The following is a 16,077-nucleotide window of genomic DNA, read 5'->3' on the forward strand; positions in this document are numbered from 1 at the left end:
CATTGTCCAAGTCTCCAATACATACAGAAGACCAAGACAATCCTGCAGACCATCAGCTTGATCCCAGGTTTGAGATCTTTGTCATGAAACACCTTGTTTTCATACAGCTAAAGACTTTGTTGGCACACTAGTGAGGAGCGAGTAATAGCGCTTGCCATCAGGTTGATCAAGTGTAGCATCAAAGAGCCTTTGCAAAGCTGGAATCAACAGGAATTAGGGGCCAAACTTTCCAGTAATTGGAGCCATGCCTGACACATAGTAAGATGGTTGTGGTTGGAGGTCAGTCATCTCCGCTCCAGAACATCTCTGTAGGAGTTCCTCAGGAAAGTGTCCCAGACCCAACAATCTTTAGCTGTTTGATCAATGACCTTCCCTTTGTCATAAGGTCAGAAGTTGGATGTTTGCCAATGAATGCACATTATTCAGCACATTTTGCAACTCCTCAGGCACTGAAGCAATCCATGTTCAAATGCAACAAGATCTGGACAATATCCAGGCTTGGGCTAACAAGTGGCAAGTGACATCTACACCATATAAGTGTCAGAAAATAATCAGGTGCAACAAGAGAACCTAACCATCAGCCCATGACACTCAAGGGCACAGCCATCACTAAATCCCCCACTATCAACATCCTGGGGGATTATTATTGACCAGGACACTTAACAGGACTCACTCTATAAATACAGCAGCTACAAGTACAGGTCAGAGCTCGGGATACTGTAGCAAGTAACTCAACTCCAGTCTCCCCACCTAAAAGGCACAAGTAATGGAATACACCCCACTTGCCTGGATGGGTGCGATGCCAGTAAGAACCATCCAGGACAAAGCAGCCCACCTGACTGGTACCACATCCACAAGTATCCAAACCCTCACCACCGACACTCAGTAGCAGCAGTGTGTACCCAGTGCTCTGACTGATGAAGGCAAATGTGCCAAACACCTCCATCAGCCTGACTACCTGCAATTCCACTTTCAAGGAATTGTGTACCTGCACCCCTAGGTCTCTGTTCAACAACAGTCCCCAAGAATACTGAATGGACTCAAACTCTTAACATTCGTTTGGACATGTATTTTTGTTTTTACCGCTGTTTACTTATTATTTATTATCTATACTACCTAACTCTGTGATCTGCCTGTATTGCTTGCACAACATAAACTCTCACTGTGCCTCGGTACACGTGACAATAAATTTAATTCAATTCAAGGCTCTAACATTAACTGTACAAGTCCTGCCTTGGTTTGTCTTAACAAAACACAACACCTCACAATTATCTAAGTTAAATTCCATCTGCCACTCCCAGGCTTACTGGTCCAGATGGGTAAAACCAATGACTGCAGATGCTGGAAACCAGAGTCTGGATTAGTGTTGCTGGAAAAGCACAGCAGTTCAGGCATCAGAGAAGCAGTAAAATTGACGTTTCGGGCAAAAGCCCTTCATCAGGAATACAGGCAGAGTGCCTGAAGGGTGGAGAGATAAATGAGAGGAGGGTGGGGGTGGGGAGAAAGTAGCATAGAGCTTCAGGGCAGAGGAAATGACCTGGGAGTTGCAGAGGGAGAGGGACTCCCTGAGATTCTTGTAGACAGAGGAGGAAAACTTCTTCAAGGCAGGCATCCTCGCAAGAGGCACTCTGCCTGTATTCCTGATGAAGAGGATGCCTGCCTTGAAGAAGTTTTCCTCCTCTGTCTACAAGAATCTCAGGGAGTCCCTCTCCCTCTGCAACTCCCAGGTCATTTCCTCTGCCCTGAAGCTCTATGCTACTTTCTCCCCACCCCCACCCTCCTCTCATTTATCTCTCCACCCTTCAGGCACTCTGCCTGTATTCCTGATGAAGGGCTTTTGCCTGAAACGTCAATTTTACTGCTCCTCAGATGCTGCCGAAACTGGTCCAGTTGATCAATATCGGATTGTACTCTTTGATAACTTTCTTCAATGCCCGCTAGACCACCAATTTTGGTATCATCTGCAAGTGTATTAACCATACCTCCTATATTCTCAACCAATCATTTATATAAATGAACTGTGGGCCCAGTGCTGATCCTTGTGGAATACCGGTGGTCACAGGCCTCCAGTTAGAACAACAACCCTCTATCATACTATTTCTAATCAGTCCTTGCCTTTCCAGATGTTTGTAGATCCTGTCTCAGAATCCCCTCCAAACACTTACCCCTCCACTGACATCAAACTCACTAGTCTAGTTCTCTGGCTTTTCCTCGCAGCATTTCTTAAATAATTGCACAACATTAGCTACCCTCCAGTCTTCCAGCATAACCCCCTCGGCTATCAATGATACAAACAATCACTGCAATCAGGCCCACAATTTCTTCCCTAGCTTCCTGCAATGTCCTGGGAAATACTTGATCAGGTCCTGGTGATTTATCTACCTTTATGCATTTTGAGACTCACATTTGGTCCAATCTCCTTTCTTGAAGCTGGTCAGAACTAAGGCATTTCAAATCTACTGACACACTCTCCTCCTTCCAGATAAGGAGACAAAGTCATGTAATTGTACTAAGAGTGCTTCACTATCATATTTCCATGAACATTCCATCTGGACCTGCAGCCTTGTTGGTTCTTAGTTTTCCGATGGACTTTTCAACCTCATGCCAGCCTGTGGCTGTGCTGAGGCAGTGACAGGTAGCATACTGACAGCTGTACAGGGTAGACTACAACTGAAATATTGTGTATAGGTTTGGTGTCCTTATTTAAGAGAAAGATATAATAGCATTGGAGGCAGTTAGAGAAGGATCACTTAACTGATTCATTGGATTGGGTAGATATTACTTTATGAGATATGTTATACAAGTATTTACTGGAGTTTAGGTGAATGAAAGGGAATCTTTTTGAAACAAATCAATGTTCTTAGGGCACTTTAGAGGGTGGATGATGAGAGAATGTTTTTCTTTACAGATTAAAACTAGAGGACAAAGTATTAAAAATAAATGGTCTCCTATGCTTAGCAGAGATGAGAAAATAAAATCCTGAGGGTCATTAATCTGTGGAATTCTCTTTCTCAACAGTAGTGGAGGCAGGGTCATTGAATATTGTTAAGGTGGCGTTAGATACATTCTGATCAACAAGGGAGTCAAAGAGTATAGGGGATTGCCAGCAAAGCAGCATTTAAGTCACAATCAAATCAGACATGATCTTAACAAATGGCAGAGGAGCTGAACTCAAGGGGCTAACTGACTTCTAATTATGGTTGCATATTTATCAACTCGAAACTTATGTATTTTCCATTGATGCAATCCAATATGCTGAGCATTTCAGGCATTTTAGTTTACACTTCATCATTTATTTGAAAATAGTTTAGAATCCTTCTGTAATCCTATGCTTGTTTCCTTGTTGTATATACAATGCCTGTGAGTAGCTTCCTCTTCTTGCCACTCCAAATCCATGTCTATGTTAGTCTTTGGTTTAGTCTTGGTTATGCTGAGATCATAAAGTTCACAAAGTAAGCACCCACTTGACTCACTGTACCAATAAGGCATGTAACTGCTCTTCCCTGATCGTTCACTCTTCCCCGTTCCATACCCTTAAAATAACTTGGTTATAATGTTTCTGACTGAGGATGTGGGCTGCTGGTTAAAAGGAAAAGTATACCCTACAAAAAGATATTCAGCACACAGCATATGTTTAAATACGTAAATCACTAGGATTAGATTATTTTTATAGTTACTCCTTCATGAATAAACTTCAAAGTCTTCAGATCATTCAGAAGTGGTTGCATTTTCAGTAAGTAGAAGATTTAAAAAGTGTAATAAATCCAAATCTTGCTTAGGCAGGCTCACAAATGAACACTTTTTTCAATATCATGTTAAATTTGGCTACAACACAAACATGGTGGCATCTTAAAAGTACTTCATCAGTTGCAATACGTTAACAGTCATCCAGGAGTCACCAACGACATTTTTTAAACAGGTTTTTTTTGCCTTAGATTTCAGATGATATAACAATGAATACACATTGGAAAGCAATGTAAAGGACAAATCAATGAGGTTTTGAGACCTTTAATTTTAGTTACTGTATACAAATACAGCAGTTAGTTGTAAAAAGGCAAGTGGCTTAGTTTCTCCCGATAATCCTATAACCCGAGGATACAGCTGTTTTAAAGGTATGCTGCATGTTCCTGAAGCCTCCGGCACCAGCACTCAGACCCGGAGATGCAGAGTTCTTATTCAGGGCAAAAAAAGTAGATGCAAGAGCAGCAACACAGTAGTGATCGCTGTACTTGGAAGAATTACACCAAACTTCCTATTAAACGTTGTTTTAATATATGCATAAATGAAAAAAGGTTTGGAAAAAAAGTGTCTATTCCAGAATTAAGACAATTAAAAACCAAGACCTTCACTTTTTAAATAACATAACCATACAGCTCTAACCTATTTTGAACTTCAAATCTCAAGTTGAAATATGAAAAATGCAATCGAAATTGAAGATCACCTTCACCGATCTATTAAAAACTAAAAAGCAAAATGACAGAATGAGACTTCCTCAAACCATATGAATACATATGCACAAAATGACTTTCAGATGCCAGATGAGCACTAAAGTTAGCCACAACCATTCCATTTTGGAAAAGATCTGCATCATTTCCATGTGGCTCCATCCAAAGTAGGCAGCTTGCACAATTATGGAAAACATACCAGAGGATTCAAAAGAAATCTTCCTTGATATACAGAAAATTGGTATTTAACAGAAGTATGCTTTAAAATTAATGTAAATTAGCCCAAATTCCAACTTTGATCCTGGGTTCAGCATTAATTATGAGAGAACAGCTCTATGGAACAACTAGGCACAAGAGTCATCACTTACATCAAATAAAGCACTATTTTAGCTGAATACATCACTTGACCATTCTAAAACAAAACAGGTTGCAAACAGATACCTGGCATACGGCTTCCCATCTGATTAATTTCAACGCCTCACACTTACATCGTACAGCTATATCTTTTACTCTGTAGTCATTAAAATGACTTATTTGAAATTTTAACAGTAGCTTTAAAAAAATTTTAAAAAAGCATGGGGGCAACGAGAACACAAATCCTTGCTTTTACATACTAGTAAAACAAAAGCCCTATTCATACAATTACTGTACACAACCTTTTGACTTATCGTTCGTTAAGATAATGTCATTTATATAGTAATGGTTAAGGATAAACTGGTGATGAGTATTGATTATCAACTGATTGTTGGGCACTGAAAGCTGAAAATTATCAGCGTAGAATTAGACTGAAAATCTAAAGACTTCTGGTTCAATCTTGGGTTTCAGCTGCCTTCATGCTGAATAAACTTATTAGGACTAAGGTGGCCATTAACAGATCCAGACAGGATTGTATTAGACCCAACCATTTGCCTCTCTTCCGTGGTCATATTCGTGCCTGCACTGTCACATATACTTACAAACACACAAAATAGGAACAACAGTAGGCCATTCACGCTTCCAGCCTGTGTCAAGAAGATCACAACTGATCTAATTGTAACTCAAACCTGCATTCCCACCTACCTCTGATCATCTTTCACCCCTTTGCTTCACAATAAACTATCCACTTCTGTCTTTAAAATATTCAAGAACTCTTCCAATGCCTTTTCAGGAAGAGAGTTCCTAAGATTCATAACCGACTTCGCTCACAATTCTCCACAGCTATCTTGTCGAAGCCACCCAGGATCTTACATTTCAATCAAGTTGCCCCTCACTCTTCCAAAGTCCAATAGATACAATATTAGTCTGTCCAATCTGATCATTCCAGGACTGGTAAAACTTCTCTGAACTGCCTCCAACACATTTACATTCTTCCATAAAATAAAGTGACCAATACTACAGATGTGGTCTCACCAGTGCACTATTTAACTCAGGCATAACATTGCTACTTTTGTATCCAATTCCCTTTGCCACAATTGATAATATTCTATTAAATCTCCTAATTATTTGCTGTGTCTGCACAATAACCTTTTGTAATTTATGAATGAGAGCACACAGGTGTCTCTAAATTTCAGGCCTCTGCAATCTCCCACCATTAATGTCATAATTGCGCATTCCTCCTACTAAAATTGATAAATTTCATATTTCCCACATTGTAATCTCTTTGCCACTGCTTTGCCCACTCACATACTTCCAAGTGTTCTCTTCATAACTTCCTTTAATACCTATCTTTGTGACATTAACACATTTGACAGTCATCCTTCCTGTACCTTTATCCAAGTTGTTTATATTAATTGCAAAACTTTTAAAGGTCTCGGCACCAATCCCACCACCCTTTAAATATTGTTAACCAAAAAAAAATCCATGTCTGCTATCTGTCTATTTCCTTACAGCTACAAATATATTCTACTCAAGCCAGTATGCTTCCTCCTTCACTATGAACTTGGTGGCACCTAATCAAATGCCTTCTGGAAATCCAAGCACAATTACCAATTCTTTTATCCAGATCACATTACCTCCTCAAGGAACTCTAGTGGACTAGTCAAACATAGTTATTTTCATAAAAAAACATGATGACTCTCCCTGACAAACTTAAAGTTACCTAAATTGCTCACCTTTAACTTCTTAATAATAGCTTCTAACATTATCCCTTTGACAGATGTTAGGATAAATGGACCATGGTTTCCTGGGATCTCCTGCCCCCCTTTATTCTCAAGAAAAGTAGTTACATTCTCCACCTTCAAATCCATTGGGACCATCCACAAATCAAAAGTGACTTTGGAAAATTAAGATCAATGCATTAATAATGTTGAGCATCACTTTTGTTTATAAAGACCCTGGTGCTTCTCAGCCTGCAGTTCTAACTGTTGACTCTTCTATTTAACAGTATCACTTCTCTTGTGATCAGTTTTCTAGCACTAAACAAAGAGTTCCAACTGTTGAACTGCATTCTTCAAAAGGCATGTCATAGTATCTCCAACTATTAGGCCTCATAATTGGATATGAAAGTTTTCCAAATATAGAACTTAATTCAACATAGACATCATTGAAGTAGGAGTTGGCCATTCCGCCTTTTGAAACAGCTCTCTTTGGAAAGACTTACCGCAAGCTCCCATCAAAGTTTGATCGGTGAATGAAGCTCAGTTTAGCATCTGCCCAATATAATTTCTCTTCTTCATAATCCAATGTCAGTCCATTTGGCCAATAAATGTTACTGTCAATTATAATCGATCGCGTTGTACCATCCATTCCAGCTCGTTCAATCTTTGGCACTTCTCCCCAGTCTGTCCAATACATATACCTAGAATTTGTTTTCAAAAAACAAAGCAATTAGACAAGGTGCTTCATTTTTCTGAAAAAGGCTTCTACTCTTGTGCTAAGGATTAACTAGTTGACAGCAAATGAGTAAATAATTCAGCCTCATGATGACTGGCAGAATTAGTGACAATATTTCCTTCATAGAAAAGAACAATTTACCTGAGGTGGGGTGGGGATGGCAGCAGCTTGGGTATTAAATCATCATGCTTTCTTTAAAGAATGTAATGATATAAATAATTTGACTTTGGTCAACTGATCAAAATGTAACTGTTGCAATTAACTAAGCTGATTAAAGCATATGTGTGACTGAATTTTTGCCAGAGAATGGACAAACTACTGTTAAAACAGTAATAATTTTCAAACCATTTTTATTAATGCTTTATGAAAAAGTTGAATGGACCATGCTACTTTATTAACAGGATGATTCAGGGCCCAGTTTGTCATTAGTTAGACTGCTGTACATCATTTCAAGTTTTACAGGCAAAAGCAAATCAAATGTATTCAACATGCCATTTGATAACTTTAATACTTAGCAAAAAAACAAAATAGAATGTGCTGAAAAACAGTGAATATAACTTCAAACATGATACCTCCCAGAGATGAAGGACTAAAATGATGCATGCTATTGCCAGAATCTAATAAGAAGATGACCATTAGCTTCCAATTGCCAAATTATATTTTTCCATGTACACAAAATAAAATAATTTGTATACATATGATACATTCTGTGGCATCTTACATACATTTAATAGTTTTACAAAATATGGCCAACTCCAGTTAGTACTTCATTATTCAGAACTTAAGACCCACTAAGACGTATTTATTTGCAAGGTACTCTAATAAATTCACATTGCTATCATAGCAAATGGTGCCCACTTCAACAGACATTCCATGACCAATTTTTTAAAAGAAAAAAAAAGACAAATACACATTTTACTACTATATAATTTCAAATAATTAAAAGCACCTTATGTAAATAATAATATTTTAAGATTTGTTCCTCAAGTAAGCTGCAAAAAAAAAAAAAGCTCCTATCTTAGTTACTGCAAACTAACAACTTGTTATTGAAACCATGATTCAATAGACATCCATTGGTTTGCATAGCTGCTTACAGATAATGTTTTGAATTTAAGAAAACAGATTGCTACAGGACCCCTAAATAAAAATATCTCAGAACAACTAAATTAGCGTGCAGAGTTTACATGTGATATAATTTATCATTCTATGACTGTTTACAATATTTCAGTTGCCTGATGATAGCCTGTCACAATATACAGTAGTAATAAAATTAAACATTTGTCAATAAAACAGTTCTCAATGCAGTTCAAAGGCTGATGCATGACGTTAGGCATTCAGTAGTAGGGAGAGCAATGCTGCTTTTCAGCATCAACAGTCTTATAATAAAGACACTTTTATAGGTGTTGTGGTTATTCATTGACCAAGACAGCAGTTCAGTACTTTAACAGCAGGAATAAGACAGTAGCCAAGCTTACACTGACAGGTCACAGGTAATATGAAGGCCAAGCAAAGATCTTCTTGTAGAAGGAGATATCTAACCATCTCATTTTGATTTTCACTGGCAAAAAGGGAAGGATGGGAAAAAGGAAGGGCAATGTAAATAGGTCCATGTGGCTACTGAGTGAGTGAAGAATTGGGAGAGATTAAAGAAAAAGACAGAGGTGAGGCAATCAAAAAACTGGGCAAGATATGCAGGGTGCATGTGGGGTTGCAAGAATTGACATCAAATAATAGGGTCAGAACATAGGTCTAGTAACCAGGACTACTTTCAGACGAGCTAATCAGTCTGCCCACTGTTGTGGGCATTAAAATGAAACTACGTCAGTTCTCAAAGCAATAAAAAGTTCTCTAATAGCTAATATCTTTCTTAAAATATCCCAAAAGCACCATTAATTGCCTATTCATTGATGCACTGTTTATGGGACCTTGCAGTATGTAGTCAGTCTGCCATATTAATCTACATACTGCACATCAGAAGTAATTCATTGACTATAAATTATTCTGTAACAACATGAATCCATGATACAGGTACTGTAAAAATACAAGTTGTTCATTTTCTAAAGTCTCCCTAATGTGGTCAGAAGTTTTGCTCCCAATGCTTATTTCATTAGAAATCTATTCAGGATTATTCATTCTGATGGCATCTGTAAAGAGAGAAACAGTTAGTACAGGTAGACAACACTTTATTCGAAATCCTAAAAATCAGAAAAGCTCCAAAGTCCAAAGGGCTTTGACTTTTTTTTCCATTAACGAGGTTATTTGGTGTGCAAACAGTTAACCCGAGTCGACACCCACTCGAGGCATGTCACCCAGATGCAATGTGGGGGATGTGGCCCAGCACTGACAAGCCTCAATTCTGTCTCAAGGCTAGTTTTACACAGTGAGTCTGCACGTCCGGTTGGATTTTTAAAAATTTCACCATCAAACTGTCACTTATTCTGAAATTCGAAAAATTCTGAATTCCGAAAAACAGCTAGTCCCAAGCATTTCAGATAAAGGATTGTGCATCTGTATTTCAATGAAGTAACAACTCTGATAAAAGATTGTTGAGCTAAGATGTTAATAGTGCCTCTCTCTCCACAGATGCTGCTCAATCTGAGATTTGCCTGCATTTCTGCTTTTATAATCATATTGCGGAATCTGCAGAGTTTGTTTTAAATTCAAACCAAAGATTTGGTGTTGTTTGAAGTGAATTATCAGCAATACAGAATGAATTTGTTGGAATGATAAAAATAATTTTCATAGGTTTTTCCAGTAATTGGGGGACAAGTCCCAACACCTGAAGTAACCAACAGTGCATTTCAATTTAAAAAAGGAAAAAATAGGATAAAAATGAAGAAAAAAATACATTATTTACAAGCAGAAATTATGGAAATCAAGGATTACATAAATATATACTTTTAAAGACCAGTTTATATTGTGCTACATTTTTAAATTGATCGCCTCAAATTTCCCATTAGTATCACTAATACTGGCAGACCTATGACTTGTCTATTTTACATGAGTGTTGAGCATCTTAAATGTTTTCCCTAGTCATGGAATTCAAGAAGAATGCTGGAAATCAATCAAAAATATAAAATTATATTAAAGTAATATAGGAGGTCAGTCAAAGAGAAAAAAAGTGCTGAAGTAGTTTCCTCAGTAGAACTAGAATGCGTAGATAAATGAAACTATTTAAAGGAATGGATAAAATGGAAGGTCAAGGTGAACGGGAAGAAACCAAGAGCCAGAAATACTTATTCCCTGCAAAGGCTAATAATCTGTAAACAGTTTAGAAAAAAAGGCATTGAAAAAGAAAGTGAAAACTGCTGTTTGTATGGCTGTACAAACATCATTTAGCCCAACAGGGAAAGTTCAGCCAAACAATGGATAAGAGGAGACTTTAAAGGATCTACAGTCAAATCATTAGTGATTCTATTTTCTCCAGTGATGCTACCTTGAGTTCTTCCAGAACTTTCAATTTTTTGTTTCACACAAAATTTGCAAAGTTTCCACATTGAAAATGTGGGGAGGTAAAGGTATATATAAAGTTCCAACATGGAAGACAGTGGAAAACCAGTGGCAGAAAACAGGCGACATAATCATTAGGTAGAATTTCACTTGAAACATGGTTGTCTATTCTGCGTTTACTGTTTAAACTGTCAGTTAGACTGCCCATCTCAATTAGCTCCACTGGACTCACTGTGGCACCATCCAAGCTGAATTTCCATCCAAAGTTCTTGCAACCAGGAGTCTACAAGGGATGCAAATAGAATATAATGACAGAAATTCCAACCTTTCCACTTGCCGGGAAGAATAGCAAAGTAGTATACTTTTTTAAATGGAAAGTGATGTTAGAATTCAGAATTTCAAGGGAATCTGGATATCGGGGAACCCAAATCTTAAAAAGTTAGTATGCAGGTATTGCAAGTGATTAGAAAGGTAAATGAATGATTATAGTTTTTGTAAAGGGAATAGAACACAAAATTGGCTAGGATTTGCTCTAGTCATATAGGGCTTTGGTGAGACAATTTCTAGAGTGCTGTGCTCAGTTTTGATCACCATATTTAAGAACACAATTGCATTAAAAGCAACACAAAGAAGGCACCCTTGACTGATTCCTGGGATGAGTGAACTATCTCATGAGCAAAGTTTAGACAGTTTTGGTCTGCATCCGTTGGAGAATAGAAGAATGAGACAGGATCCTCTTGAAACATATGATCCTGAAGGGACTCAACAGGACAGAATCTCCTTGTGGGGAAAAAACTAGAACTAGGCAACACAGTTAAACAGAAATGGGGTTTTCCATTTAAGAGGGAGAGGAGGAGAAAGTTTTCTCCCAAGAGATTGTGTTCTGGGGAACTGTCTTTTTCAGAAACAGTGTGGAGAAGACAGAGGTCCGTAGATTCCTGATGAACAAGGGAGTCAAAAAGGACATTGGGTTAAGTATGAAAAAGCAGGTGGAGGCCACAATTACAGGAGCCATGACCGATGTTATGGCTCCTGTAATTGTGCCATCTTATTAAATGGCAGACTGAGCAAGGCTCAAAATTCAGTAAAGTCTAGCAACTCTACCTTTTGAGACAGAAGTAAACTCCATATGCCATAAGGTAGCAGAAGAATCCAGGCAACAGAAATAGGTCATTTAGCCCTTGAGCCTTTTCTGCAATTCAATAAGAACATGGCTGATCTGTGATCGAACTACATTCTTCTGTCTTTATCCTATTATCCTTCGTGAATTTGATTAACAAACATTTATCACAACTTCAAATGTAAAAATGACTGACCACAATTAACATCACCATTAACTTGCAACCATTGTAGAGGAGTTTCAATATTTAACCATTGCATGTACAAAAATCCTTAACTTCACTCGTCAGGTAAGAGCAACAGCAAAACTTCAAAACATATGAAAATACTAAATTATTACTTCTTTGACACCCTGCGGCAGCAGGAAAGCAATAAAACTTAGAAAGGTAGAAAGAAAATTATGTAGAACTGGAGATCTGTGACCACTGGTGATCTGCAGGAATCAGTGTTGGGACCCTGTTATTTCTAATATTATTAATAATTTGGAGGAGAACATGATCTGATTAGTAACTTTGCTGATGACAAAGATTGGGGGAACTGCAGATGGTGAGAAGGATTGCCAGAGGATACAGCAGGAGAGAGACAGGGAGAAGATTTGGGCAGAGAAATGGCAGATACAATTTAGTTTCGACAAATATGAAGTGATGCATTTTAGGAGGTCTAATGCAAGAGGAGAGTATACAATAACTGCAGAATCCTTAGAAGCATTAATATTGGGAGATCTAGGTGTACGGGTCCACAGTTCCCCAAAAACGGCAACATACGCGGATAAGGTGATCAAGGCAGCATATTGCATACTTGGATTCATAACTGGGGCACAGACTGGCAAGTCGTGCTGCAGCTGTATAAAGGCCACATTTGGAATATTGCGTACAGTTCTGGTCACCACACAACCTTTCTTGCTAGTGGAGGTTTTGGAGAGGGTACATAAATGGTTTACCAGGATGTTGCCTGGTTTGGAGGGTCTTAGGAAGGAGGAGAAATTGGATAAACTTGGTTTATTTTCACTCGCATGTCAGAGGCTGAGCGGTGACCTGAGAGAAGATTACAAAATTATGAGAGGCATGGTTAGAATGGATAATTAGAGTCTTTTTCCCAGGGTAGAAATATCAATTACAAGGGGACATAGACGGGGAAAAAGTGTAAGCAAGATGTGAGAAGCAAGTTTTGTTTACAGAGTGGGTGGTAAGTGCTTGGAATGTGCTGCAGAGGTGGTGACAGAAGCAAATACAATATCAACATTTAAGAGCATCTTAACAGATACATGAATACAGATATATGAACTATGTGGAGGCAAGAGGTTTAATATGTTAGTGCAGGCTTGGTGGGCCAAAGGGCCTGTTCCTGTGCTGTACTTTTCTTTGTAACAAGTAATTTAAGGTCTGACTGCACACATTTAAAGCCAACTGTGCCTAACAATAGAGAAATAATGAATTAATTGATTTGCTGAATTAGGCAGATTACAAAAACCATTAGTTCTGATAAGCCTTAGGTAAGTACATAATATTAAAATGTATGCTAACTGGAGGAATACGAAATTGCTTGAAGAGCAGAAGACTATGATCAAAAGATATTTTTAGACTGGAGTGCAGCAAGTATGTAGGCTAAGTAAAATGTAAAGTCACCATAGAACCAGAGGAGAAAGTCAGAAGTCACACAACACCAGGTTATAGTCCAACAGGTTTATTTGAAATCCCATGCTGTCAGAAGGCAGCTCCTCCGTCACTTCACCTGACCATGTCCACCCCAAGTCTAACACCAGCACCTCCACATCATGGCTCTCATTAGAAAGACAAAACTGGCAGCGTTTAACCCAAGGGTCACTACATGTCAAGCAAGGGGAAAGGTAGAGAACTTCATGGTAACCTCAGTTTCAGAGTGTCCAGCCATCCAGGAAACTGAGCTAACCCATTGCTCCCCAAGTATCAGTGTTGGGACAGCCATTTCATATAATCACAGAATGATGTGTCATGGAAGAGGCAAGTCAGCCCATTTTGTCCATGTTAGCTTTATAATAGAGCTATCCAATAAATTTCATTCCTGAGTGCTTTCCCATGGCCTTCTAAGTATTTCACTTCAAGTATTCACGAAATACTTATTTAATTCTCTTTTGAATACTGTTACTGAATCAGCCTTCACCACCCTTTGAAAGTCAGTAAGCATGTTGTCTGCACTGCATTGAAGACCACAACTAGTTGCAAAAAGTAGTAAAATCAATGTTTTAAATGGCAAAGTTGGGAATATAAATTTAGGATAGTTGGTGAAAGAAGCAGAGTCAATGAGGAAATCATTTTTCTTTACACTGTGTATTATGTTGATCTAGAATGCAATACTTGAAACACGAAAATTGATTTAATAGAATCTGAATGAAATTTGATAAAGAATTGAAGGTATAAAATGAACAGGTTTAAGGACAAACAGCAAAGGATAGGGACTGGTACTTTCGCTATTTCCAAGTGTCAACTTGGACACAATGGGCTGGTTAATCTGGTATTTAGTTTGATTATATAAAATAAAAAAAAGACCCAAACTTGGTTGAATGGCCACAAATAGAAAGAAAATGTGTAGTAAGGCAAGTACAGAAATATTTGGAAATAATAAAAAAAAAATCCAAGTACTGTGTGGAAGTGATGGAGTTGGAGGCAAGCATCATCCTGTAATATAAGCAAGGCTCAGATAGGAGCACTCTTGTCTCCAAATTGGTGTGTTGAGAGTTCAAGTACCACTCCAGGAGTTATGCACAAAAATGAGGGGTGACACCAAAGGGCAACACTGAAATAATGTTGCACTGGTGGACAGATGTCATCTTTTGTACAAGATTTTAAATCAATGTTCCTTTCCCCTCTGGGGTGTAAAAATCCCTTTACTATTTTGAAGAGCAGGGCAAGAGTCTTTACCAATATTAAGCTATCAATCAATATCATAAAAACGAGTCACCACATTAATGCTCGTGGGAGCCTGCTGTGTGCAAATTGCCCATCATTGTTCCCACATTCCAACAGTGGCTACACTTCAGATATATTCTATTGCTTGTAAAGTGCTTTGAGATGTTTGGTGCTCATGAAAGGCAATACAGAAATAGAAGACTTTTTATTCTCTCGGCAGAAGCTTTCAGAGGGCTGGCACAAACATGTCTCCTTTTGTGGTGCAGAATTTTATATTCTGAAGCATGTTCTTGTTCAGTAATGTTTCAATTCCAGGCATTTGTGACATAGTCATTCAGATTATTCATTAGAAACAGATGCAAACTGCATGAAAATAATTTTGAACAAACATCACAGGAAACATAAGAAAACATTCTTCTCTCAGAATCCCCCTTATAAAAAGGGGAAAAACACTCCCCACTTTAGTGGATGTGATACTTCCAATATCCAACTTTTAAAAAAAACATAATTGCAAAGCATGTTCCAACCCCAGAGGCTTTTTCCATTTACCCAGCGACTGCAATTAATCATTTTGGAGAGATTATTACCAGACTTGCCCAGCTCTGAGATAATTCTGTTAATAGATTATTATGTCGGCTCACTCAAACATTCAAAAATGTCAGAAGTGCAAGAGTAGGAAAATTCTGAAATTTTTAAAGATTTGATCTTGTACCCCCCTACCAAAGTACAGCTCATTGGAAGTCATTCTGTAATATTTACCTCGAGATTTATTTTGCAAAAACAAAATTTATAGTTGCTATGTTACAAACAGTAATTTGGCAAAAATGAAGTTTATCCGTACAGATGATCTGAAAAATTCATTCACTGGTGATCCAGAACATGCAAGTTCACTGAGCATGAGATATTCACTTTCATATTGATACCACTACTGCAGTCTTTGAACTGAGGTTTGAAAAAGAATGATCAGCATTCTGACCTAAAGGAAACTGTGCAAGCATGTAACTCAGTTTACACGATTTTTTTTTCAGTTCCATAAATTAAGTAATTACAAAAGGTAGGGAATGTAACAGCTAAGCTTCACCAGGATGTTGTGAGCTGTCAATTAAATCTGTGAAAACCTTGAGGCATTCTAGAGTCTCAGTGATGGTTCAGCAACAGTCAATGTGAATGACAAGCTGTCACCTTTGCGAAGGCATTGCAAACCCTGCTGATGTACACTGGAAACACAAATCAACATGGACAGCCACAGGGGATCAGCAGCAAGAATATGCAGGCAATTCTAAATCTGGGCTGCAGTGATTAATCTGGCCAGGAATAGAAGAAACACATAGCATATAGTTTCTGCTACCCTACAATTCATGTGCTAT

At 38.1% G+C, this 16,077-nt stretch overlaps 1 protein-coding gene across 1 annotated transcript in view; it reads right to left on the reverse strand.

Annotated features, from left to right (window-relative positions):
• lrp6 (low density lipoprotein receptor-related protein 6) overlaps positions 1 to 16,077 on the reverse strand; it is a 192,974-nt gene that overhangs the window by 96,070 nt on the left and 80,827 nt on the right. Inside the window, exon 3 of the mRNA XM_072552131.1 lies at positions 7,024 to 7,221. Within this exon, the coding sequence (XP_072408232.1) occupies positions 7,024 to 7,221 (198 nt within the window). The remainder of the gene's footprint in view (positions 1 to 7,023; positions 7,222 to 16,077) is intronic.

Source organism: Chiloscyllium punctatum, chromosome 32 (assembly GCF_047496795.1).
Source record: "Chiloscyllium punctatum isolate Juve2018m chromosome 32, sChiPun1.3, whole genome shotgun sequence".
NCBI lineage: Eukaryota > Metazoa > Chordata > Chondrichthyes > Orectolobiformes > Hemiscylliidae > Chiloscyllium > Chiloscyllium punctatum.